This window comes from Pogona vitticeps, chromosome 4 (assembly GCF_051106095.1).
Source record: "Pogona vitticeps strain Pit_001003342236 chromosome 4, PviZW2.1, whole genome shotgun sequence".
Taxonomy (NCBI): domain Eukaryota; kingdom Metazoa; phylum Chordata; class Lepidosauria; order Squamata; family Agamidae; genus Pogona; species Pogona vitticeps.
The window spans coordinates 143,123,524-143,147,682 of NC_135786.1; the positions used below are offsets into that span (position 1 = coordinate 143,123,524).

The following is a 24,159-nucleotide window of genomic DNA, read 5'->3' on the forward strand; positions in this document are numbered from 1 at the left end:
ATTATTATTATTATTATTATTAAATTTGCAGAGAGGGCGAAATGAGGGCTTAAGCAGTGGCACTCTCTCCAAATCATCTTCGTCAGGAATGCAGAGTTGTGGAGAGGAAGAAGGCGAGGAAGGGGCTGATGCTGTGCCACTTCCCCCTCCGATGGCAATCCAGCAACATAGTCTACTCCAACCAGACTCACAGGATGACAAGGTAAATGACATGTCGGTAGAGCTTTCTTCCCATGCCAAATGCTGGGAGTGGTAGCAGAAGTCAACAAAAGTGATATTCTGGACATAGCACAGAAGTATGGGTGCAAGATGAATATTCTGGGGATCATGTAGATGATTCATACCCAGACATCATATATTTTGTTGGTGGTGGTAAATGTATTCTTCTTTTTCTTGTCTTAGGAGGGGCACACAGCAGTACAAGAATGTGAAGCCCTGACTTCAAGTATTAGAAATCTCATTTCACTCTCTCTTTGGCTTCTAACCCAGGCAAGCATTGCCTGTGGACTTCACAGCCATCAGAGGGAGAATTGCTATGTGTTGCACTTTTACCATATATTTACAGATATAAAAAAATGCATACATCTCCAGAAACACATAATGCTTCTCTGTAGTATTTGTTTCTATAAAAAATTATCCTGTGTTTGTTGCCTAATGGGGGCTCCAAAGCAGCTTTAGGGTTACAGGTGAAGCAATGAAACTAACAGAATACAGCTATTAAAACCCCATTGAAATAAAGATAACCGGTTTAAAACAATAAAAGAGGAAAGTAAAACTGTAGAGCCTGATTGACAGAGAGCAGATCAACCTCAGTTCAGTACCCAAAAGACCTTTCTTCACTAGCCTTCTGAACATTAGGGGAGAAATAGCCAGGTGCGCCTTCCTGGGCCTCACGGACATTTTCATAATTATCTGTTTTCTTTCCTGCATCTGTCATACATCCCTGTGGCATGCTGAAGGTATATCCATCTTCTTAAAAATCATTTGTCCACCCGTTCTCCTTTGTTCATCTCAAATTATAAGGCTTTTGACTTAGCTGTTCGCATCTCACAGCTCACCTAATACTCTGCTGCTTTAAGGTACATCATTTCCGTTTTTGGAAGCATCTGTTTCACTGTAATCTATGCCGGTGGGTGTAAAAAAATACAGTAATTTATCTTCTGACTTTTTGAAAAGAGCAGAATTCAATTCCCTGCCCTGTTTTTCTCTTCATCTCAGTCTTTAGCCCTGCACCAGAAAAATATTTTCCAAATGAAAGGGAAGTATGCTTTTAGTAAGAACAGACTATTCCAGTTGGGTGCTTGGGGTTTATTTTGTAACCTTCTTAAAAAGTGAGCTTGTGGCTAATATGCTTTCTTCATAATAAGCCATCATGCTCAGTAAAGCAATTGTTTCCAGCACTTTTTGTTTCCTTCAGCATCCTTGTGGTTCTCCGTTGGGCTCTTCGTTATTAGGAAGGTAACCACATTCTGGATAGCAGTGGAGATTTCCTAAAGTTAACTCCAAAGTGTGTAGTAGAGGGGTAAAAAAAAAAACTTCTGTGAAAAATTCATACAGCTAAATTGACCCTCCCCCCTCCTAGCAATGCTTCAAATTCCTCCTCTCCTTAGTTTAGTTTGCTTATTTTTCAGATTAAACATTTTGGTCCAGATCCTCGTGATGCAAGAGCTCCAGTATACAGAGAGAGTAATATCTGAGGCAGAGCTTCCCTCTCTTTGAGTTGCGAATGCTCTGGGTGTATGTTCACAAAACGCCCTGTGTGTTTATGCTATGAATCAAGTTGTGCTGTTTGGGGCTGAGATAAGTGATAATTCATACCAAAGGCTAAGGAGTGAAAATTCTTTCATCAGCTTTTAGAGTGATGCTTCTTCTTTCTGTTGTCTCTCTGCCTGGAAGATTCAGGAGGACATCAGTGGTTCTTGTGCTTTTCTTACTTCCCTAGTTCTCCTCACCTTACATAATGAGTGGTCTTCCAGATGTTGTTAGACTGCAGCTCCTCTTATCCTTAATTTCTGGCAGGGCTGTATGGAGCTAATGAGACTTGTAGTTCATCATCCTAAAGGGTCACACATTCCCTATTTTTGGTCCAGTGGTTTTAATGGTCAAGACAATGAGAAAGCATTGGTTTATAAAATACAGCCTCTTCTCATTCAGAAGTCACATTGTACTCTGTGATGAGAGAATTGAGACAGAGGTGCATGAGCCAGAGTCTCGCCATGTACGAGGGTATGCAAAGGAAAATAATAATTTAAAAGTTTTTTTATTTGTTTGTTTTTCGTTCCCATGTTTGGCCAGATTGACAAGTTCATCTGAGCAGGAGAGGTAGTCCTAGATTTCTAAGAGGTTGCAAGTCCCACACATTGCAGGTCTCTGCTACCTACCCAGGCTTTTGCAAAAAGCAGAGTTTATTCAGTTGCACTGTTTTTAAAATAAAGGAAGGAACCTTGATTCCTGCCTAAATTTTCCATTCCCCATTGACTTGCTCAGTTGCCATTTGTGTCCCGCCATGAACTCAACCGTGTGTGTCCCTAAATAACCACATTTGTCGCTGGAACACATTTACACAATCTACAGTTCTTCTATTTGGTTACACCATTGCATACCTCATGAGTTCTGTTTTAAATTGTAGCTTCTGTTTTTTGCTTATTTTTAATAAAAATGTTTAGACCTCTGCTATATTATTATGTAACTAATTGTGTTTTTTTTCTTTGTTTCTCTTTTTTTAAAAACCTCTTTCTTTAGCATTATGTTGATTTATGTTCCGTCTCCGCTTTGGCTCAATTTCCCTACCTCTCCATTTAGAATTTCTTCCGTGCTCTGCACACGTCCCTCATTCCCTATGTCTTTGTCTCATTGAAGCCAGTTACAGCACACAAAAATTTGCATATTATTATTTAATTCATGGGGGCGATCTCCTGCTACCCTAAATAAGGTTGAACAGAGTTCCATGTCCTGATGCATTGTATCTGTTGGTTTAACATGTCCGTCCATTGGTAAAGAACAACTTAGCCTGTGTTGCATGATGTACGCCTGTGCTGTCTTTGTAATATGAAGTGAGGTTCATATTATTGTGCCTTGTTCAGCTTCCAGTTATATGATGACACATGTAATCTGCAAACAGGCTTGCATGTTTGCTAATTACTGAAAGCCAAATTCAGTGGCTGCCACCCTCTCCCAAAATCCTTCGCTGTCAACTCCTTTTATCCTCAGTTGCAGCCATAAATTGGTACCTTGTAGCTTTTGAGGCCAGAGATCTTCTAGACTCTGCACTTACCTTTGGGGAAAATGGATGGCACAAGGAATGGTGAGCAAAACAACCCTGCTCCCTTTTAGAACTATCAATTGGCTGTTGGTTTAGTTGTGTTAGTCTATTCCACAGTTTCCCTTTTTGTGGTTCTTTTCCCAGTGGCTTCATATCTTTTTGTGAACTTGGGAGGGATGGGAAAAGAGATTTTTAGATAAGTCAGTACATCAGATATTGATCTACTGTAGTAGCTTTGATGGGCATTACAGCAAGAACAAGGTGAGAGTTATCCAATATTTCCTTCTTTATGGAGATTCCATCTAAATAATAAAAATGAATTTTTGACATTTTTTGAGTTTAATTAAAATATCTTACTGCCTTGGTGTTAAATTGAGGATTTTTTTTAATAATGGGAAAGGTTCATCAGCAAAGTACCTCGTGAACAATTATTTATAATGTGTGTGTAATCTCAAGTTAATACTGTGAATGTCTTTCTCCCCTTTCCCCACTCTGTAGACATCCTCCCGGTTATTGGTACGTCCTACCAGCTCAGAAACTCCCAGTGCAGCAGAACTAGTCAGTGCAATAGAAGAACTTGTGAAGAGTAAAATGGTAAGCCTGTTTTTTGTTTATTTCCTTAGGATGTTGAGAGCAACATAGGCAAAGACAGTTTTCTTTATTATTATTGTAACTCCCAGAATATGATGGGGAATTATGGGTGTTGTACTAAAAAAAAAATAACTTTCCTGGCTTGTGGCTCAAGGAATTTATAAGCCATGGGAGATCAGATCACAGATCTATTTAATCCAGCATTGTTTTTTCAACCCATTTATGAGCCAGAATCCTCTAGAAAGGTTAAACATTAAAATACAACAGTGCATCTCCACTGTTTGGTATTCAAATAGAGGTAGTCACATCACGATTGAGACAAGTAGACCTGTCCTCCATGAATTTTGTATATACCAATGGAGATTTAAGATGTTTGACATTAAAAATTATTAAGTGGCAAGTGTGTTCTTTATGTAGATAAGCATATGTTTTAATGGCAGTACAGTGGATTATTCTTGAGATGCTGTTCTGTTCCTGTTGATTTTGCAAAATGGGTAATTTAGAGGGACCAAATGTTATTTCTCAACATTATACTTAGGCTCTGGAGGATCGTCCAAGTTCACTGATGGTAGACCAGGGCGATAGCAGCAGCCCCTCATTCAATCCTTCAGACAACTCACTTTTGTCATCCTCATCACCCATTGATGAGATGGAAGAACGGAAGTCCAGTTCTTTAAAAAGACGACAGTAAGATTAGCCTACCAATTTTTTTCCTCTCATTTCCTTAAGAAGAGTATCTGGCCTCTTTTACAATTTATATTCTAATATGTACAATTTATATTCTAATATGAATTTCTTTTTATTTTTCTTGAGGAAGAAGTTACAGCTTGATTACTTTAGCTCTCCACTGTCAAAAACCTAGCTAAATTTCAGAACTGTTACCTATCAACCATGTTCACCTTCATTCGTGTGATTGCATTGTTTTCAAAAAGTTAGCAAAATAGCATATTTACGTAAAATATTTAAACCCCAGCTAAATACTTTACCTACAGCCTGGATGAAATGGAAGTACTGTATGTGGGGTTTGGCTTCTTTGTTGGGAAGAGAATTAATCAGCCTGTACTTTTTGACTGATAACATTAACAGAAACTTAAGTTCTATTAAAAGCTTCAGTGCAGATGTTACTTTGAGATATTTAGGAAAGTGTAAGAGAATTCATGGTGAATAAATATTCTTACTGGAGTAGTCTTTAATCAGTTGAAGATTCAGTTTATTGACCAGTTAAAATGTATGGCCCTAAGAATTCTCAGTTGTTCTGTATTTGCATACATATACCATGGTTATTCACAGTGTCCTTTCCCAAGCAGAACCCTCCATGTATTAAATTGGATGACAGTTGCAGGCTAGGGTTGTGAGAGTTATTGTCCAACACATCTGGGAGACACTGTATTGGGGGAAGATTGATTTATAAAGTTAAATATTTCCCTTAATCATTTTTTACTTCTGGTAACTTTGCAGCTATGTCCTCCAGGAATTGGTGGAGACAGAAAGAGATTATGTACGAGATCTTGGCTATGTAGTTGAGGTATGCTTCATCCTTTTAAAATAAGTGCATTTTAACGACTTCTGATGCTGCTAGCAATAATTCAAAGTGGAGTACCTTTGGAAAGGAGATTTGACTAGCTGCTGAGTCCATTACTTAGGGACAACTGAAGATGTAAATTGTAGAACCTGGCAATATTTACAGTTTTCTTCCAACATAAGATCAACACTGCATACTGTGTAAAATAAACTGCTGAATATTTAGAACTTTCTTGGCTCAGCTGAACCCTTATGAAGAATGTCAGGGGGAAATGCTGGCTGCCTAATCTCTTTTAGACAGGACAGCTGAAACACCTTTTAATAAACATGCTTGTTAACAGATTTAGGAACCATCTTCTTGGCAACACAGCAATTAAAGAAGCATCAAAGGTATAAAACTGATTATTCTTTTAAAATGAATTCAGCTAGAGTAGTGGGCCCCAGTCATCTACACCAATCAGCAGACGAGTGTGGTCTATTCCACCAACAAGTGCTGTTTGGTTACTACCTATTTTGTTTGCTCTTGTTGCTGTTATATGGAATTTATGACTTCTGAAAGAGCAATAGTGATGGATCACAGGACTTATTAGAGTCCAGTGAGTCTACTATTTGTAAATATATTAGATTCCCAACGGCTGCATGACTGTATATGTTGATGTAAACAGTGTAATCATGAAGCTTAGTGCATTCATCAGTTTCTGAACATATAAGGGCTTCCCTGGTTTCTTTACTGGAGGAGAAAAAAGCATGCACAAGCCATACGGACAAGGCTAGTGTATAAGTTATAGTCCTTCAAAGTAACGTTCCCAATCTCCGAGCAGCATGCATATGGAAAAAAAATCCCCAAGAATCTAAAGTATGCCTTACAGTCTAGAATATTTCACATAAACAAAAACTGTACATTCATTTTTGTGACTTACTACAGTAAAGTAAGTTGCAACTAGAGTACGCCTATTCATATAAATGGAATCTATAGTAAAGTTAACTCACCAACTCCTCACCAGTACAGTGGCTTATCCTAGTGTTAGCTTACCATGTGAAGCAGCAAAATTTCAGCAGTAGTGTTTTTCAGCAATACCATTGCATAAAATTTTGGGTTCTGAGCCCCCCACTCATTTTTATGCTTTAAAGGCAGACGTGCAGTATGGCATGGGTGGACTGAAAGGAGAGCATTGGCCCTGGGTGGAGAACTGGCCTATATCTGATGGCCCATCTAATGCCTACTGGCTGCTCACATTACTGGAAATAAATACATCCACACATCTCTACATCCATATACACCCAGAGCCAATACTCTCCTTTCAGTCAACCCATGCCACATTGCATATATATATTCTCTCCCCCCCCCCCCTCTCTAATATAAAATACTGACCTAGATGGAACAGAAACTCATCCATCATAAGACTTTGTATGTTCCACGAGAGTACTTACTCAGGATCATTTAACTCCACTACATTATGTCATTAGGAGATTTCACTTCCATGAATTGAAAACGTATCAGTGGGCCATGAAGAGTTTGTAGAATAAAGACTGAACTCAGCTGTATGGAATGTGAAATACACCAGGAAGAGTTGACAGGGTTCTTTTTTTTATTGTTAATTTGTTCCAGGGTTACATGGCACTTATGAAAGAAGATGGTGTTCCCGATGACATGAAAGGGAAAGACAAAATTGTGTTTGGCAACATTAATCAAATATATGACTGGCACAGAGAGTATGTATGTTTTTTATTTTTAACTTATTTTCTTTCTGCTTTAAAACATGTGTAACCTGCTGAAGAAGTGGGCAAAATCTGTCCAAGCAGCATAAAATATTCTGCTGGAAAGAAGTTAACTGGACTTGTAAAGGTTCTACAGGTTGAAGATTCACTGCTGTTGTTTCAGTCCCATTGATTGCAAGCACCTTATTTGAGTGGCTTCTAACCTCTTGAGTTCCAGCCCTGGAGAAGGACAAGCGACATACATTTCCACAGGCTCTTAAAGGAGATTTACAAGGCTGGTTTTCCCTTTCCTAGTGCAGATCCCTCTCTCCACCCTCAGAAGGAGAGATATAAAAAAATTTGGCTCTAGGATATCCTCTCTGCAATCATCAGACTGCACTAACTGCCCCTCATTGCCTGAAATCAAGGAGTAAGGCATAACTAGAGTAAATCGATTGAATCCATGGAGATTAGTTGAGTCAGTATTTATGTATGTCACACTGATTCAATGGACCTACTCTCGTTGGAACTTATGACTGAATTTCAGCCACTGAAAGCTACAGTAATTTATATTAGATGTAATATAAAGTCAAAAAGTTGAGGCATTTCAAGTGGATGGTGTGTTGTTATAATAACAGAAAACCTAATAGATTATCTGCAGTCCTGGCTTCCAGTTCCTTTCTTCTAAACCACCACTTTTTAATTCTTACTTTTTTCTAGAATTTTTCAAATTAAGAATCCAGCCATTTAAGAAAAAAATGAATAGACATAATATACCCTATGATTAACATGTGCAGATTGCAAGAAAAATGAATACATAGTTAAAGTTTGACATTGCATCTCTCTCTCTCTCACACACACACACACACACACACACACACACACAAACACACACACACATTTTTGAAAGAACTTAAACTTTTTCTCTGAAACGAAAAAGGCTGAAATGAAGAAATGGCCTCTTATCAGATATCATGTACAGCAGTAACAAATCACCCTTTGCTTGGATTCTCTTGCTTTGGAAGTGGAGAGCATGCCTTAAACAATAAAGTGCTATGTACTTTTACTATGGTGATGTGGCACATCTGATGTAGTTGTCTATGGTGGCTAGCTCATGCTGGGTCAAAGTGTGTTTGTCTAGGTAGATAACGATATGGGTTGTCTGGCAACAGGCTTATACAAATATTAAATGGTGCCCTTAAAATATGAATGTAGTTTCCTTTGGGTTGTGGATTGCTAGCTATGAACAGGACTGGCAAGTTTTTTGGCATCTCTGGAACTGGGCTTGGTGTGCAGAAACCTATTTTTTCTGCCTCTCCAAGGGCATGTTATTTGTGCTTCTTCATGATCTTTCTGATTCACCCAGTTGGGTTCCTCTGCACCTGCACAGGCTTCCTTGACTTTCTGGTAGTTACAGTGCAATGTACATGTAACTGTAAGAGAGTATTGTTTAGTGCCAGGTTGATTTAACTGCAGCTTGCTTTTAACCAGCTGCATTGATTATCCATACAATGCATGCAATTTTACCCAGATCACCCTCTTAACCTTTGGGTCTGCTTGGTGCCATGGCTAGATACTCAGATGTGGGATAGCAGTGCTTTTCCTGATTACATGGAGTACTTTGATTTATTTCCAGATTACAGCTCAAATATTTGGGCTCAGCAAAAAGCCATTATGAAGTGTTGTGTTGTGTCCCTATGTTTTACGACTGGACAAGTCCATTGTAGATGAGATCCTGTGTTTTTCTCTTGCCTCAAATGTCTAAGAGCCTTATATTTGGAATGTCTGCAAATAAGAATGTCTAGTGGATGATGCAAACCATTTACAAGGCATTCAGTCATCTCTGTAGAATCTGTGAGCGGAAGAACTATATTATAATTGTCGTTAGGTCTCAACTGGCCATCTGTCTCTTTCTCCGTTTAAGGTCCCTGTGGATGAGTAGTGGTTACTTCTTAATAGACAGACCTTGGCTCACATCCAGTTTCTTAGGTTTCATTGAAGACTCTTGTAACATGATTCATCTAAGCTGGAATTTCTTTCTAGACATGGTGGTTAGAAATAATTCTTCACTTTTGCTCAGGTTTTGAAACACATGAGTAAGAGTGTCTTGACGTGTAAGTCTGTGCATCATGCTTAGTACTAGTAATTTATTTCTGTGATGTACTGAGTATAGAATATCCGTGATAAGGTTTCTATTACAGATAAAATTGCTGTTGGTTCTTGGTTTTACTATCTAGGGAAGAAATAATTCTTCCATATTTTGATTCCATAAGCCCAGAAATGCCCAAACACACTGTGATCTAAATCTAGTTGTTAACCCCACTTGAGTAGACCCATGGACTTACATGAATGTAGGCTCATCAAGTTTCCATTGATTCAATGAGTCGACTCCAGTTGGGTCCAACAGTTGGCGTTAAGCCAAAGAAATGAAGTGATTGCTTGAGGCAGCAGCCTTCAGAAAAGAACTGATGAAGCAGCCTAGAAGCTAAAAGCTGTGCCCAAGATTTCTCTTTAGTGATATTAAGAATGTAGGGTGGGTCACAACTGGGGAACAACATGCTATGGCTGCTTCAGAATGACAAGTTGACTTCAGCCAACCATCTTCCATAACTTTTGTTCCAGGTGGTCTGGAAAATGTTAACCTTCTGCCAAGTAAATGCAGTCAGACTGTTGCAGATGCTGTCACAATAAATGAGAGAAAAGTAAAATGATTTCATTGCTGTTGTTCTGTTCAGTTTCTTTTTAGGAGAATTAGAGAAGTGCCTTGAGGATCCAGAAAAATTGGGATCACTTTTTGTTAAACACGTAAGTGTGAGGATCTTCCTTATTGTGTGTGCAGAAACTATTTTGATCCTGGATGTGGGTAACTGACAACATACAAACAGCTCTTGCAACTGTTCTCACACATACTTTCCATTCCATGATTAAAATAGGTTAACAGTATTTTTATCTCTTTTTTAATCATATATGTCTATGAATTTTATTTTGGCATGAACCTGCTTTGCTTCACTTACTTTCAGAGCGGCAGGGAATGGTGGCGGTAGGAAGAGGATGGCGAAACTTGCTCCAGGAGCTGAAAAAAATCTTCTTTCTCATTGAAAGCCTTCCTGTCAGATTGTTGTATTGACAGTAACTCTTCGGTCAGGAACAACCTGTTAGGAAGGCTAAAAGAAGTAGAAACCCCTGGCCCAGTCAATTTTGAAGCCTGGAAGAATGTGCAGTGGACATTTTATGCAAACAGTGGCACTGAGGAAGTCAAAAGTGGTCATGAGAACTAAGAACTAAGTGGTCAGGATCCTGTTGGGATTTTACTCCATAGTAAGTGAAACATAAAACTACAGTTAATTGATGAGATGCCAGTTATATGCCTGTTATATGACTGGCATGTGGCTGGTATCTTTTTAATTAGCTTCAGTTTGCCACCAAAAGTTATGTGATTTCATTTACTGTAGATTAAAGTCCCAATAGGATCCCCGCCTATAAAAAGTACAGCAAAAATAACAATATTAACAAAAATATAAAAATCAATAAGTGTAAAAGCACACTATATTAAACAGTTTAAATTCAAATCCATTTCTAAGTAACTGTTTTACAGCAGCTTATTGAGGAGGCATATCAATTAAAAATCATTTTGAACAGATGGGTGTTAAGGCATTTGGAATACTAAAACTGAAAGACCAATAATATATACGTAATACTGCAATTGAAGGAAACAATTTTATGGCCCTCAGGTATCTGATAGCTATATTTCTGCAATGCTTACTAATTTTATATGTGGGCCAACAGGCAAAAACATTCCGCCCCCCCAGGAACCTGGAGAGAATTGAAGCAGTTAGCATGCATCTCTTTCTCTTTTCTACATAAACTAATCTAAGACCCAGCCATCCTTCTGTTTTGTCATCTACAAACTAGGGTAGGGTGGGGATGGCAGGGGGTATTCTAGATTAATAATAAGGCAGTTTGCTTTATATTTTTTTGTGCAATGCAATAGTTTTGTTATTTTTCCCCATTCCAGGAGAGAAGATTGCACATGTACATAGTTTACTGCCAGAACAAACCAAAGTCTGAGCATATTGTCTCAGAATACATTGATACATTCTTTGAGGTGAGTGCTAGAAGAGTGGGCAAAATGGCATACCGTGAGGACACACCTGTCAATCTACTTGCTTATACGTCTCTAGCAGGAGATAAGAATATGAGAAATAATGTTTTCCATACTTGCTCATTCTTTGCAGACTCTCATACATTGGGAACCTCTTAGGTTCTGGAGCTAAAATTGAAAGTAGGTTATTGTTACCAAATGAATAAGCTCCTAGCCTCCATTAACTGGTATTTGATAACACTGTGCCTCAAACTTTGATTGAGAAATGGATTACATACAGCATTGAATCGGTTCTTGTGATTTCCCCATAACGATACTTGTGAGACATTGGAAGACCAGATAACTCATTTAAGCACATCTTATGAGGTTGTCATAGCAACCTGGATTCAGACCATCCAGTTTACATCTTAGTCTAAAGAGGCTCAGTGACAGAGGCAATTGAACAGCGAGGTTTAGAGGAGACAAATATTTAAAACTGACAGGAAAATGTGTATTCTACATTATCCGATGGGTAAAACTATCCACATTCTTTCAGCTTCAACGCATAGAAAGGAAGGAAGGACAGCTGTGGGCCCTCCTTGTGAAAGGATACAAGATATTTTTGTACTGACTGGACATCAGGCATTATTGGTAGATTAGTTTTAGCCCAGTGGCCAGAGAGAAGTAGAAAGGGGAAGGATTTTGTTTTTTCCTTTGAGGTGTGCATAGTACAATATCAGAGGAGACACGAGCTCTTTGTGCATAAACTTTGCAAAAAATAAAACTAAATGCTTTCCAAAATGTGTGATGTTTCAAAGTAAAACAGAGATAAGTATAAGGGTAGAGAAAAGGGGATTTGAAGGGAATTGGAAGCAGAACAGTACCTGAGGGTGGGAATCTAAGCTAGCCTCTTTGAAAATATTTTCTCTCAAAATAGAAAGCTGTAGGATCCACTCTGAACTTTATTTTACTACAACTAGGACCTGAAGCAGCGTTTGGGTCACAGACTACAGCTTACAGACTTGCTGATAAAACCAGTGCAAAGAATTATGAAGTACCAATTGTTACTAAAGGTAAGACACTTTGGAACATACCTATTTCTGTTTATATTACCCTTGAGCATTTGGAGGCCATTTAAAAAAACATAAAAGTACCACATGGCTTACAAATCTCTTCATCACATCAGCATTTACTGTTTCTCAAGCTTATATGAATAAACGAGTCCCTTTATGCCGATAGGCTTAATATCTAATAAACTTGAGACAAAAGGAAAAGTGACTTGGAGGTGGGGGAGTTATTGAGATTAAAGGAAAGGAAAATAAAATAAAAAGTAAATGTTTAACTGATACAGTAACTATTCTGACTAGGAAAGGAATTAACCAGTTCAAGAGAGAAAACACATCAGGATCCATAGGTTTTTCTTCCCCTCTAGCAGTCTCTGCATCTGATTTTTCTGCAGTGATTGAAAATGCCAGTGCAAAACTAGCTGTGTAGCTGAATATGCAAAGAGGATTTGGCGACAGGAGGAAAGCTGCTCTGCCGTTGCCTTACACATGGTGTTTCACCAGTTGGAGTTGGGCCCATTAGTCTTTAAGCTGAGAACAAGGAGAGGCTAGCTAAAAATCTAAAAGGAAGTAGAATCCCATGCATACTGAGACCACAGAAAGAGAAAGAGAAATATCTCCTTTCATTAAAGAGCAGAAGTTAGTGAGAAGATCCATGATTGAATGGAAATATCAAGGGTCGACAAAAACAGGAAGAAATCGATAAGAAGGGGCAAATCTATGGTGAGATGTAAAGAGGCACATTTTATTATTTTTTCAATCCATCTGCATTCAATTTGTTCTTGTTAAATATCGTGTTACATGTGTTGCTTATAATTATTTGGTTTTTTTGGGATCTTGGTGTCTTCTCTCTTCAAAATCTAGACATTTTTTAAACATTTAAACCATTCATGTGTGTGTTTCAGTATACAATATTGGCTACTGTCATAATACTGCTCTCAGAGTATACAGTGTGATCAAGATCCTCTAGAAACATACCTAATAAAAGGAATTCCGGTTCCAAATCTATATAATTTTGAGGTGTTTAGCCATTTCTATCTCCATATCTTATATATTAAAAAGGGGAATTAAATAAGTTTGCTGGTTTTGCTCCCCTTATCTTCCCTTAACACAGCTAAAATGCTCCTTGGCTTCAGGGTTAGAATTAAATCTCCTAAATTTTTCCCTCTAATTTCCTCCAGCCCTTCTTTTGGTTGGAATACATCATCCACCACCCTCACATTTCCTTGTTCATTATTCCCTGTCTCCTGTTGAATATAGTCCTTCTTTAGTTGTTCCTTGAATGATTTCACCTCTTCGTTATGGGATCTCACTATTTCTAAGATTGCTTGAAGGGTAGATCTTGTTTCATCCCAAAATTTCTCTTGCTGTAGCATTATATCCCAAGATGCCAAGTACTTGTACTTCAAGTAAAAGATGTCCAATAGCTTAGAGCAGTCAGTCCAGTTCCATCAATAATTGCTTCAATAAGTCCAGTTTTGTAAATTGATCACCTTTAGGGTTGATTTGAATCCAGTCTCTGACATAAGTTGACAGCTCTGTTCACTCGATGTTTGCATTAGAATTTCCAAAGTTAATTGTCTTATGTTTTAGTCAGTTCTCAGGGGGGGAAAAGCAGTTCCAAGTTTGATTATTCAAAGTTATGTTCTGGTCTTTTTGCCAACACTGTAGATAGCCATAACAGTTTAACTCCGGGCGTTGTTTGGCTAAAATAATTTTAAGAGGAAAATTTCTTAAGTTTAACGCCAAAGTAATACCAAGCTTCCTTTAATTCCTTTAATTAATGTCCAATTTATTTTCTTCGCATCTCTTTGCATCTTTTTCCCCTTCTCCAGATCCACTGCTGCTCAATTTAGTGGTGAGGCTAAGAGACACTTTTTGTCTGTTAAAGGAATTATTCCATCTGGGGATAGTCATAGAGCAGTGTAGTTAAAATTTTGTATTTCACCCAGTGGTAATGACTATAATTAAATGGGCTGATTGATCGCGTCTTCTTTTGCCGGCTGCTGACGGCTTGCAAGTAAGCTAATTCAGCTGCTTATTTCCGCCCGCTGGTTGATTGGGGAGTTTCCTGGATCAAACGTGGGTAACCGCCATTCCCCCCCCCCCGTGATCAACAGACTTCTCCCCCATTTCACCACCTCTTCGAAGTGGTTTTAACCCCTGGGGGGGGGGGTCCCAAACAGTTTGGAATTCAGCCCAGGAGATGGAGCTCCATCCTCCTGCTGCTGTCTCATCGCAGCGTCAAATCGGAAGTTCCGAGGCACATTCAAACTCAATGGAGGAAGATTAGAAAGGGAAATATGCAGAAGAGTAATATGATCCAAGTGTGAAGAAATTTCAAAAAAACTGTTGAGCAGAAGAATGGGTTGAATCTACATTAAGTCCTCTTCAGTCATTCTCTACTTCTAGTCAATAAAAATATGGGAAAGGGGAGAGTTTTCTGTATCTGTGGAGTCTCTCCACATATTTTGGTTCTACAGTGGTTGGAAATTTCTGAATACCAGAGGCTGTCACACTGAGTTGTCCAATTTTGCATGCAGAAGTTGCAGCTTGTACAATCACTGTGTGTACAAAAAATAGCAGGGGTGATTGAATGGGATCGCAGGTGTTAGATTTAAGCTGAGAGGCAGGTGGAAAATTGAGTAAACCATTGCAATAATGTAGGATAGAACAGAGACTATGAACAGGTTTTAATGAAATCCTTAGATAATGAAGACACATTTAAGCAATAATGTAAACTGAGAAGGGACATGAGATCAGAGGTAATGCTGAAGATCTTAATTTGCTGAAAATGGATGCTATTGTTAGAGAAAGAGAAAAGTCAAAAGTGAAAGTTTTGACTGCTTGTAGAGTTCTGTCTATTTATTTAGCAGGCATTTGAAGTGATTAATAGGGGAATGATACATGCAGATTTATTATTGTGAGCTATTTCTGAAAAAAAATGTGACATTCCAATTTAGTGTTTTGTCTATTTTCACTGGAATAACTGTTTTCATAGTTCTTGTGTTTCCTCTGCAGGATTTCCTCAAGTACTCTAAAAAAGCTAATCTTGATACGACAGAATTAGAGGTATTTAGAAATATTACTTTTTGAAAACTTTATACCAACATCAAAACAACTGGTATAGCAGTGGTAATGCTTTTTATCCTTTGTGTGCCACTGCAAAGTTAAATGCTCTTTCCTATTCTGTTACCTTATAGAACTAGGGACCAGTTGCCCCCATGCCCCAAGACCTACTGTGGACCATTATACTGGCAAAACCACCACCAAATTTTGAAAGCCCCTTTAGAATATCCTGCTTATTTTGAAAACGTTTTTTGCCACTGAAATGGATGGTACAAAGCCATGCCAGGGAAAATAGCTGTTAAAAGAGCCTCAGACTCATCAATACATGATCAGTCTTTTGGTCCTCCTCTGCAACTATCATATGTAGTGTTCCATAGGGTATAAAGATTGTACCGATTAATCAGAAACCTAAGGATGCTGAACATGGCTTCCTGCCTGCAGAGCCAATCTGTACTCTGACATGCATGTTCACTCAGGATAAACAAGGAGCAGACTTCTCAAGTTCTTCGCCCAAGCAAAAAAGAAAAACGAGAAGAGAGGCCTTTTCATTTGAATAGGCCTAGCATGTCCAGCTAACAACACAAACCAGTTCTGGTCAGGGACCTCAAGAAGAATATGAATCCCTAATACAGCTTTAATACATTTTCTTTCCTGGAATAATGCCTGGCACCATCAGGAAATTATGCATTTATTTGTGAGTGGCCCCAGAATTTCCTGGATGCCAGTCCATCCCTACTTATCTACAACATTTGATTTGTCCTTAATTCATGGAGCATTCTCAAAGTATAGCGTCTTTCTGAGCATTATATTTCTGACTTGAAAAGGTTGAGCCTTTAAAATTATTCTTTGCATTGGTTCCATTGATCCAGCAGTGATTACCCTGGGATCATGTGGACAGGGTACAGTCTGTCTGTAATTTCTCTGCTCCTTTTCTTCCCTGTATTTCTCTTGTTTTTGTTTTTCCAAGTTATACTTGTTCTGGAACTAACAGTTAACATAGCATGCTTGTTGCTTTGGATTAGTTCATTTGGGAGGCTGCAGGAAGGAGCATAGTGTTCTTGGAAATGGTCTCCAGACCATTTTTTTATATATCTAGATTGCAGTCTATTGGCATGAAAGCTGTATAACCCATCTTCTGGAGTGGCAGCTTAGATAATCTGCAGAGAATAACAGGTGAGTGTGGGACTGCTTCTTTTAATATCTTTCTCCTTTGATTTTACAGAGGGCCGTAGAAGTAATGTGTATAGTCCCCAAAAGGTGCAACGACATGATGAATGTTGGTCGTTTACAAGGATTTGATGTAAGTTCTTGTTTTATGAGTTTATCTCCTTCTTCATTCTTTGTGGACAGTTAAGTTTTATTTACTGTTATCTTGTTACAAATTTATGATTTATTTATGTAAAATATTTTTATCCTGCTTTTCTCCTTAAAAGGACCCAAAGCAGCTTACATAATTAAAAAAACAATAATTAAAAGTTAAAAACAGTAAGTGTACAAATATATTAAAAAGAATTAAAGAAGTATTATATTAAAATGGTATATAAAATCATTTTAAAACAACAGAGCATGGCAATTCGATAAAACCCCTCTCAGCTGGATACACATGTATGCAAACATAACTTTTTCTTTCTTCCCCTCCCCCCAATGTCCTGATTACTTTCATTTGTTTCAGAATTCCCACTGAAGTTTAGCTAAAGCTAGTTTCTGGTGTCAAAAGTTGAGGGCAGACTATAAAGAAGTAGCTTCTTCTCTTCTCTGTCCCAGACGCATCCTGGACCAGTTGTGAAATGCCAGCCTAGGATGTAAGGCTAGGAATGTGCCTTGAAAGTGTGTTCCTCTCTCCTGCAGGCTGCATTCAGCCCTGGCTATGATTTCTTCTTTTCCTCACCACATTGGAGTACCTGGTCTTGTCTGGCCCATATATGCTATGTATTGCAGCTGTTCAAGCAGGGGTTTATAAATTTGGTTTGCCTAGGCCCCCATTCTCAGTGGTGCCAGGTAACAGTGACTCAGTTGATGTTTCTGCTATGACATAAAGTTCATGAACATCAAGCAGAAGTAAAGAGCTATGTTCTGAAACCAAATGAGTTATAACTTTGCAGGAATTGGTATAAGGCTATTCATTGTGACATGTCCAGATATAGACTAAATTGTATTGCCTGTGTTGCTTATGCCGGGATACGGAGACCATAAAGCATGTATGCCTGTAGTATTACTTTTTATCATGATATTAAAAAAGAACTGATTATTTCCATGCTAAGTTGCTCAGTAGAGTGATATGTTCTGTTGGTCTTGCTGTTTCACTACCCTGTTTCCCCAAAAATAAGACCTAACCCGAAAATAAGCCCTAGTATGATTTTTCAGGATGCTGGTAATAAAGCACAGTAATATTTTGCATTGATGGTTGAATCCTGTTGGAGGTAGTCCACCAGCAGAACTCCCTTCTTATCCCAAAAAACTGTTGCCATTTGATTCTGCACCGGCCTTTGCACTCGGAACTTCTTTGGCCTGGGGGAACCACTCTGCCTCCATTCCTTAGACTGTTCCTTTGTCTCAGGATCATAACAGTTGATCCATGTCTCATCACCAGTTACCAGTTTGCCCAGGAAATATGACTCATTTCTTGCAACATGTTCCAAAACAGCCACCGATGACTCCACACGTTTCCTCTTTTGTTCGGTTGTCAAAAGTTTGGGGATCCACTTTGCTGCCAGCTTTCTCATTTCCAAGTTGTTGTGGTTAATGGCACCAACTCTCTCACGTGATATTCTCATATATCTAGGAATGCTTTTGGCTGATATTCGGCGGTCCTCCATGATCATGTCATGGATGGCTTTCACATTTGCAGGCACAGAGACAGAAGCAGGCCTTCCACTGGGTTTCTCAATTTCAACACCAAAATGGCCAGTTTTAAAATTGACAACCCAATGTTTAACTGTTGCATATGAAGGGCCTCTGTCACCCATAATTTGTGACATTTCATCATGGATCTGCTGTGCACGTTTCCCTTGCAGAAACAGGAACTTTATTATGGTCCTATGCTGTTCCACACTGAATTTTTCTGGAGGTGCTGCCATGCTCACTTTGGACCTTAACATGAAAGCTAAGTTAAAATCACAGATAGTTTATTTTTGCACCATTGACTACAGACAAATTGGCCAATACTTGCAATTTATAGCTTTCTAGCTCAATTTTTTCTGGGAAAGCTGCACCCTCTCATATAAGCCTTACCCCAAAAATAAGCCCCAGTTAAGTGACTTCCCACCGTCCACCATTGTGCAGCAACCAGAAGATGATGACATGACTGTAAAATAAAACATCCCCTGAAAATAAGGTCTAATGCATTTTTGGAGCAAAAACTAATATAAGACACTTGTCTTTTTGGGGGGAAACACGGTAACACTACCCTGATAGTCACTGAAAAGGTTGCAGAGTTCTTTGTTTGTGTGTTTCTTAATTGGCCTAACACTGTTCCATTCAGCATGGTAAATTATTCAGTAAGACTTTTTTCATATGGGTTTGTATTGTATAATTTCTATGGTTAACCACAATAATTGAACTGATACAGAAGAAAGATCATATCCAATCTCCCTAGGAAACTGCATGTTACAAAATGTGTCTTGATCCCAGGGAGGGTGGGGTTTTGTTGTTTGTTGTTTTTTTGCTTCTTGTACACTTTCATGCTTGCTTTTTGCTTCAAGGGGGTGGGGGGAGACTAGTAGAGGGCTGAATTACAATGTAATTGTGTTTAAACAATGATCAACACCAATTTGTGAAATAAAAAGTGTAATATAAACACTCTTAGTCACCTTTTACTTTATTAAAGTGACTGCTTGTTTCATGTGTTAGGATGGAAGGTTTAATTAACTTACTGTTTACCTTTTTAAGGGTAAAATTGTTGCACAGGGTAAGCTTTTGCTGCAAGATACATTCATGGTTGCAGACCAGGAGACTGGACTCCACCCACGTTTGAAGGAAAGGCGGGTCTTCCTGTTTGAGCAGATTGTCATATTCAGTGAACCACTAGATAAAAAGAAAGGCTTCTCAACACCAGGATTCTTGTTTAAAAACAGTATCAAGGTAAGTGTTTTACGTGTGACTTTTTTTTTAGTTCTGCATTTAGTATTTACACTAAGTTCTGCATTTAGTATTTATACTTTTGACTTTAATATCCAATCCAGATTGTTCAAATGGCAGTCCCCACCCAGTGTTTTCAGCTGCTATTGCCATTATCCCTGACCAACTGTATGTTAACTGGAGTTGCTTAGGAGTTGTAGTCCTAAATATCTGAAGAACACCATCCTGGGAAAAGCTGGTCTCATCCAGGAATTATCAAATTCTCTTTAAAGGGCATTCTAAAAAATATTTTGTTTTTCCTTTGAAATTCATCTTCTGAATCTGGAAAAGCTGGTGAGGAAAGGTTCCCAAAGGTGAGTGAACGTGAACCTGACCACCAAGGGGGAAGCTAGTTGAGCTCCTCTTAACTATATATTTGAAGATTTTTCTCTTCCAGCGTTTCTTTCTCAATTTTTTTTATTGTGTTCCATGATTTCAGCCATTGGTACTTCAGATAAATGATTCCTTTTGCTTATGGTTGGTAATAAATGGTCCAAGAGCTACATCTTGCCTATGAAGAGCTCCATCCCCATTCTCCCCACTTAGCTTGTTAATATGTGCCTTGGGAACTGAATACTTGAGGAAACACAGCTCCTTATATACACCTGCCCGATAACTAAGATCCTCAGGGGGAGAGGGGACTCCTCCATATTGCACCATGGAGAACAATCCATTATATGAAGACATCTGTCCGTTCTACCACCACGCCGCTCGACCCTTGCCCATCTTGGCTAATTGGAAGATCTGCCAGGGGGGTTCGCACTTGGGTCCAGGAGGCCGTGAACACCTCTTTGAGAGAGGGAGTGGTCCCTACCGCCTTGAAAGAGGCGGTGATTCGACCACTCCTTAAAAAGCCTAACCTGGACCCAAGGCTGGTGGTTAACTACCGACCAGTGGCGAACCTCCCTTATTTGGGCAAAGTGTTGGAGCGGGTTGTGGCCGGGCAACTCCAGGCGCTGCTGGATGAAACGGATTTTCTGGATCCATTTCAATCGGGTTTCAGGCCGGGTTTTGGTACAGAGACTGCCTTGGTCGCCCTGTATGATGACCTTTGCCGGGAGAGAGACAGGGGGAGTGTGACCCTGTTGATACTCCTGGACCTCTCAGCGGCTTTCGACACCATCGACCATGGTGTCCTTCTGGATAGGCTAGCTGGGTTGGGAGTTGGGGGCACCGTTTTACGGTGGTTCCGCTCCTTCCTGGCTGACCGTGTCCAGAGGGTGGTGCTGGGGGACAGTTGCTCTGCCCCATGGCAGTTATGTCATGGGGTTCCTCAGGGCTCAATACTGTCCCCCATGCTGTTCAACATCTACATGAAACCGCTGGGAGAGGTCATCAGGAGGTTTGGGCTGAGGAGTCAGCAATATGCTGACGACACTCAGCTCTACCTCTCGTTTTCCACCAATCCAGGTGAGGTGGTTTCTGTGCTGAACTCGTGTCTGGACCTGATAATGGACTGGATGAGGGTTAATAAATTGAAACTCAATCCAGACAAGATGGAAGTGCTGTTAGTGGGTGCTTCGCCGGACAGGTTGGAGGGCCATTTCCCTGTCCTGAATGGGGTTACACTCCCCCTAGGGACAGGGTCTGCAGCCTGGGGGTGCTCCTGGACCCCAGTCTAACCTTGGAAGCTCAGGTGGACTCGGTGGCCAGGGGCGCCTTCCTTCAGCTGCGGAAATTATACCAGCTATGGCCCTACCTGGACGAGCGGAGTCTCATGACAGTTACACACGCACTGGTAACATCTCGTATTGATTATTGCAATGCGCTCTACATGGGGCTGCCTTTGAAGACGGTCCGGCGACTGCAACTGGTCCAGAATCGAGCTGCGCGGCTGTTGAGTGGTGGGGCCGCCAGAGAGCACATCATGCCGATTCTGTAGAATTTACACTGGTTACCAGTTGCTGTCCGGGCCCAATTCAAAGTGCTTGTTTTGACATATAAAGCCCTAAACGGCTTGGGCCCTGGATACCTGAAGGACCGCCTCCTTCCATATGAGCCTACCCGGCAGTTAAGATCTAGCCAGGGGGCCCTTTTGAAAGAGCCATCCCTCAAGGTGGTAAGAGGGATGGCTTGTAGACAAAGGGCCTTCTCGGCAGCTGCCCCCAGACTATGGAACACCCTCCCAACTGAAATTCGCCTGGCGCCAACACTGATGATATTTCGGCGCCAGGTCAAAACCTTCCTGTTCCAGAAGGCTTTTAATTGAAATAACATTAACTGTGGGTCTTGATGATGGCAATTTAAATTTTAATTTGTATTTTAATCGTATTTTAATCATTTTATATTTTATTGTGTTGAATTTTAATTGTTGTAAGCCGCCCAGAGACCTTTGGGTAGAGTGGGCGGCATATAAATTAAATAAATAAATAAAATAAAATAAAATAAAAATGAGTGAGGGCCTTCCTGGCTGTGGCACATGAGTCGTAGAATGTCCCTTAGAGCAGGGGTTCTCCTTAGAACAGGGCTGCGCCTTGGCAGGACTGGGCTGCAGAGACAGATCTCCCACCCATCCCGCAGGCACGCCCCCACACATGCCCACCCACATGCACACAGCCCACACGCACGGGTGCCCTGCCCATCCCTGTGTGCCCCACCCATCTACGCATGCAAGTGAGTGTGTCACGCCCACCCGTGAACACACCCTGCCCTTGCGCATGTACACACACACCCCCACTCGTCCGCAGTTTAGAAAAGGTTGGGGACCACTGCTTTAGAGGCTTGCCTGGGGGCAGCACTACCCTCATTTCAATGCTAGGTTAAAATATAATTATTTAATGAAGTCTTTGGATCATGACTTTAATAGACTGGAGGCTGTTGTTTTTCATATATGTATTTTTTCATATGTTGTTCTGAATAATTGTAAAGAATTATTTTATATTGTTTTTATCGTTGTGATCAAGGTTCCCTCTAAGGTGCACATACACCCACAGCAATTTTTTGCAGCCCCTGTAGTTCCAGTCATGACAAAACTCTGAGGGGGGGTTGGAGTTGCACACATTAGATCCACCTAAAGGTATAAGAATACAGGGTGGAATATAAATGCCTTAAGAAAAGAAATGGGACACACAACTTAAGGCTTGAAGGCTTCTGGACTGCACCAAGTGAGATGCATAAATCACCAGACCAGTGTGAGAAGTGAAGGGCAATAAGAAATGCAATCAGTATGTTGTAATACTTTAAATGTAACATGAGGCTGGGTACGAAGATTAAGAACCGACTCTGCTCCTTTGTGCCAGTCCTTCTAATTTGGGTTGAGAGGCACACTTTGACCTCCCATCATATATATATATCCATAGGTACATGTACAGCACCTTTACACCACATGCATAGCTCTCCACACAATTTGGAAGCAGTTCTTAGTTGTACAGAAAAATGTATTGGTATGTACAAGAATATGCCTGAAAAGAAGGGGAAAAATCTTTGATGACAAGGCACCCATCCTATCGTGTGTTTGTGAATGCATGGAAGAAACCACAAACATATACAAAGAGCCATTGTGATGAGATCTCTGAAAACCATGTAGCTGTGGTTTTAAAAAACATATTTAGTCCTTTTCTGAGTACTCTTTTCTCCTCTATAGTCCTCTCCTACCAAAGACTGGATGTTAACATAGCTATCCTGTCTTTGGATGCAGCAACTCTAAACAATAGAGTTTGGTTCATGCCCAAACAGTGATGTTTGGTTGCACCCAGTCCAGTCTTCTTTCACACCGAGGTTACTGTTCAGTATGGTTCAGTGATACCTCTTTAAATGAGAAAGCTGTAAATATATGTCTTTTCTCTGAGAGACCTTCACTTTCACTGAGCAAATGTAATGCTAGCAGTTAGTACCAGCATTTTTTAATCATCTCATTTCTTGAATGACTTCCTGAGTTTAATTTCTAGGCTGTTTATTCACACATCAGCCTAGATCCCAGAATCCCCTCGGCCATGCCAAAACATTGTTCCAGAGTGTTTTGTCTGTTCCTTATCAGTAAAGTAACCTAGAGTGAAATGTATCCACCCTTCCTGTAGGGAGCACAAATCAACATTTTATTCTTACCACTGTCCTGAGAAAGGCGCTGGTTTGTCATAAAACAGAATTTGACACTGGTTGAGTTGGAACTCATGTCTGGGTTTTCCATAGACTATCCAGCACTCCAGTCACAAAACAGAGAGACTGCCTGTTTTTCATTTGTAGTAAAATGAACAATCTCTCATTAGCTAATGGAAAGTGTCCTGAGAAGTGGTACTACTGGCTAGAGTGCTCTTGTTTGTAGTTGCTTATATCATCTTGTGCCATTTTCTAATCACCTTCTTGTTTCAGCACTGGAAAATTCTTGTTATTAAAAAAAAAACACCACGTCTGCCCTTTCCTTGTTGCTTCATCTTGCAACGTTAATAACCTGTGAAAAAGGGAAATGGTGTCTAAGGCTCCCACAAACACTCCACTGGTCTGGTTTTGCATAAATACCTGAGTCACGTGGAATGCAGCCACGAGGGAGCAGCAGTTGCATTGCATGGGTTACATGTGAGAGTAATTGCACATGTAGAATTCTGAAAATGTGAAAGGTTATCTCGTTCATTGGATTGCTCAGAAGAGACAAGCTAATGTATTGTGTTTTTTCCTTCAACTTCAACTTATATGAAATCCTGATTTCCAGTTATTCTGATATCAAAATGTATAAAACTCCTCCTGTGCCTTCCTCATGCCCCAAGGATAAGGAAGATCCAAATTCAAGCCCAAGCCCTGTCCGAGCAACCTGGCAGAGGTTC

General features: G+C 39.9%; 1 protein-coding gene across 5 annotated transcripts in view; it reads left to right on the plus strand.

The window, feature by feature from the left end:
- The window catches only part of TRIO (trio Rho guanine nucleotide exchange factor), a 269,555-nt gene that overhangs the window by 225,906 nt on the left and 19,490 nt on the right, over positions 1–24,159 (plus strand). For all 5 annotated transcript variants that reach the window (XM_020781274.3, XM_020781278.3, XM_072998502.2 and 2 more), the window contains exons 36-46: positions 32–202; positions 3,761–3,856; positions 4,392–4,540; positions 5,312–5,378; positions 6,984–7,087; positions 9,808–9,877; positions 11,088–11,177; positions 12,134–12,226; positions 15,239–15,289; positions 16,509–16,586; positions 19,175–19,366. In XM_020781274.3, the coding sequence (XP_020636933.3) occupies positions 32–202; positions 3,761–3,856; positions 4,392–4,540; positions 5,312–5,378; positions 6,984–7,087; positions 9,808–9,877; positions 11,088–11,177; positions 12,134–12,226; positions 15,239–15,289; positions 16,509–16,586; positions 19,175–19,366 (1,161 nt within the window). The remainder of the gene's footprint in view (positions 1–31; positions 203–3,760; positions 3,857–4,391; positions 4,541–5,311; positions 5,379–6,983; positions 7,088–9,807; positions 9,878–11,087; positions 11,178–12,133; positions 12,227–15,238; positions 15,290–16,508; positions 16,587–19,174; positions 19,367–24,159) is intronic.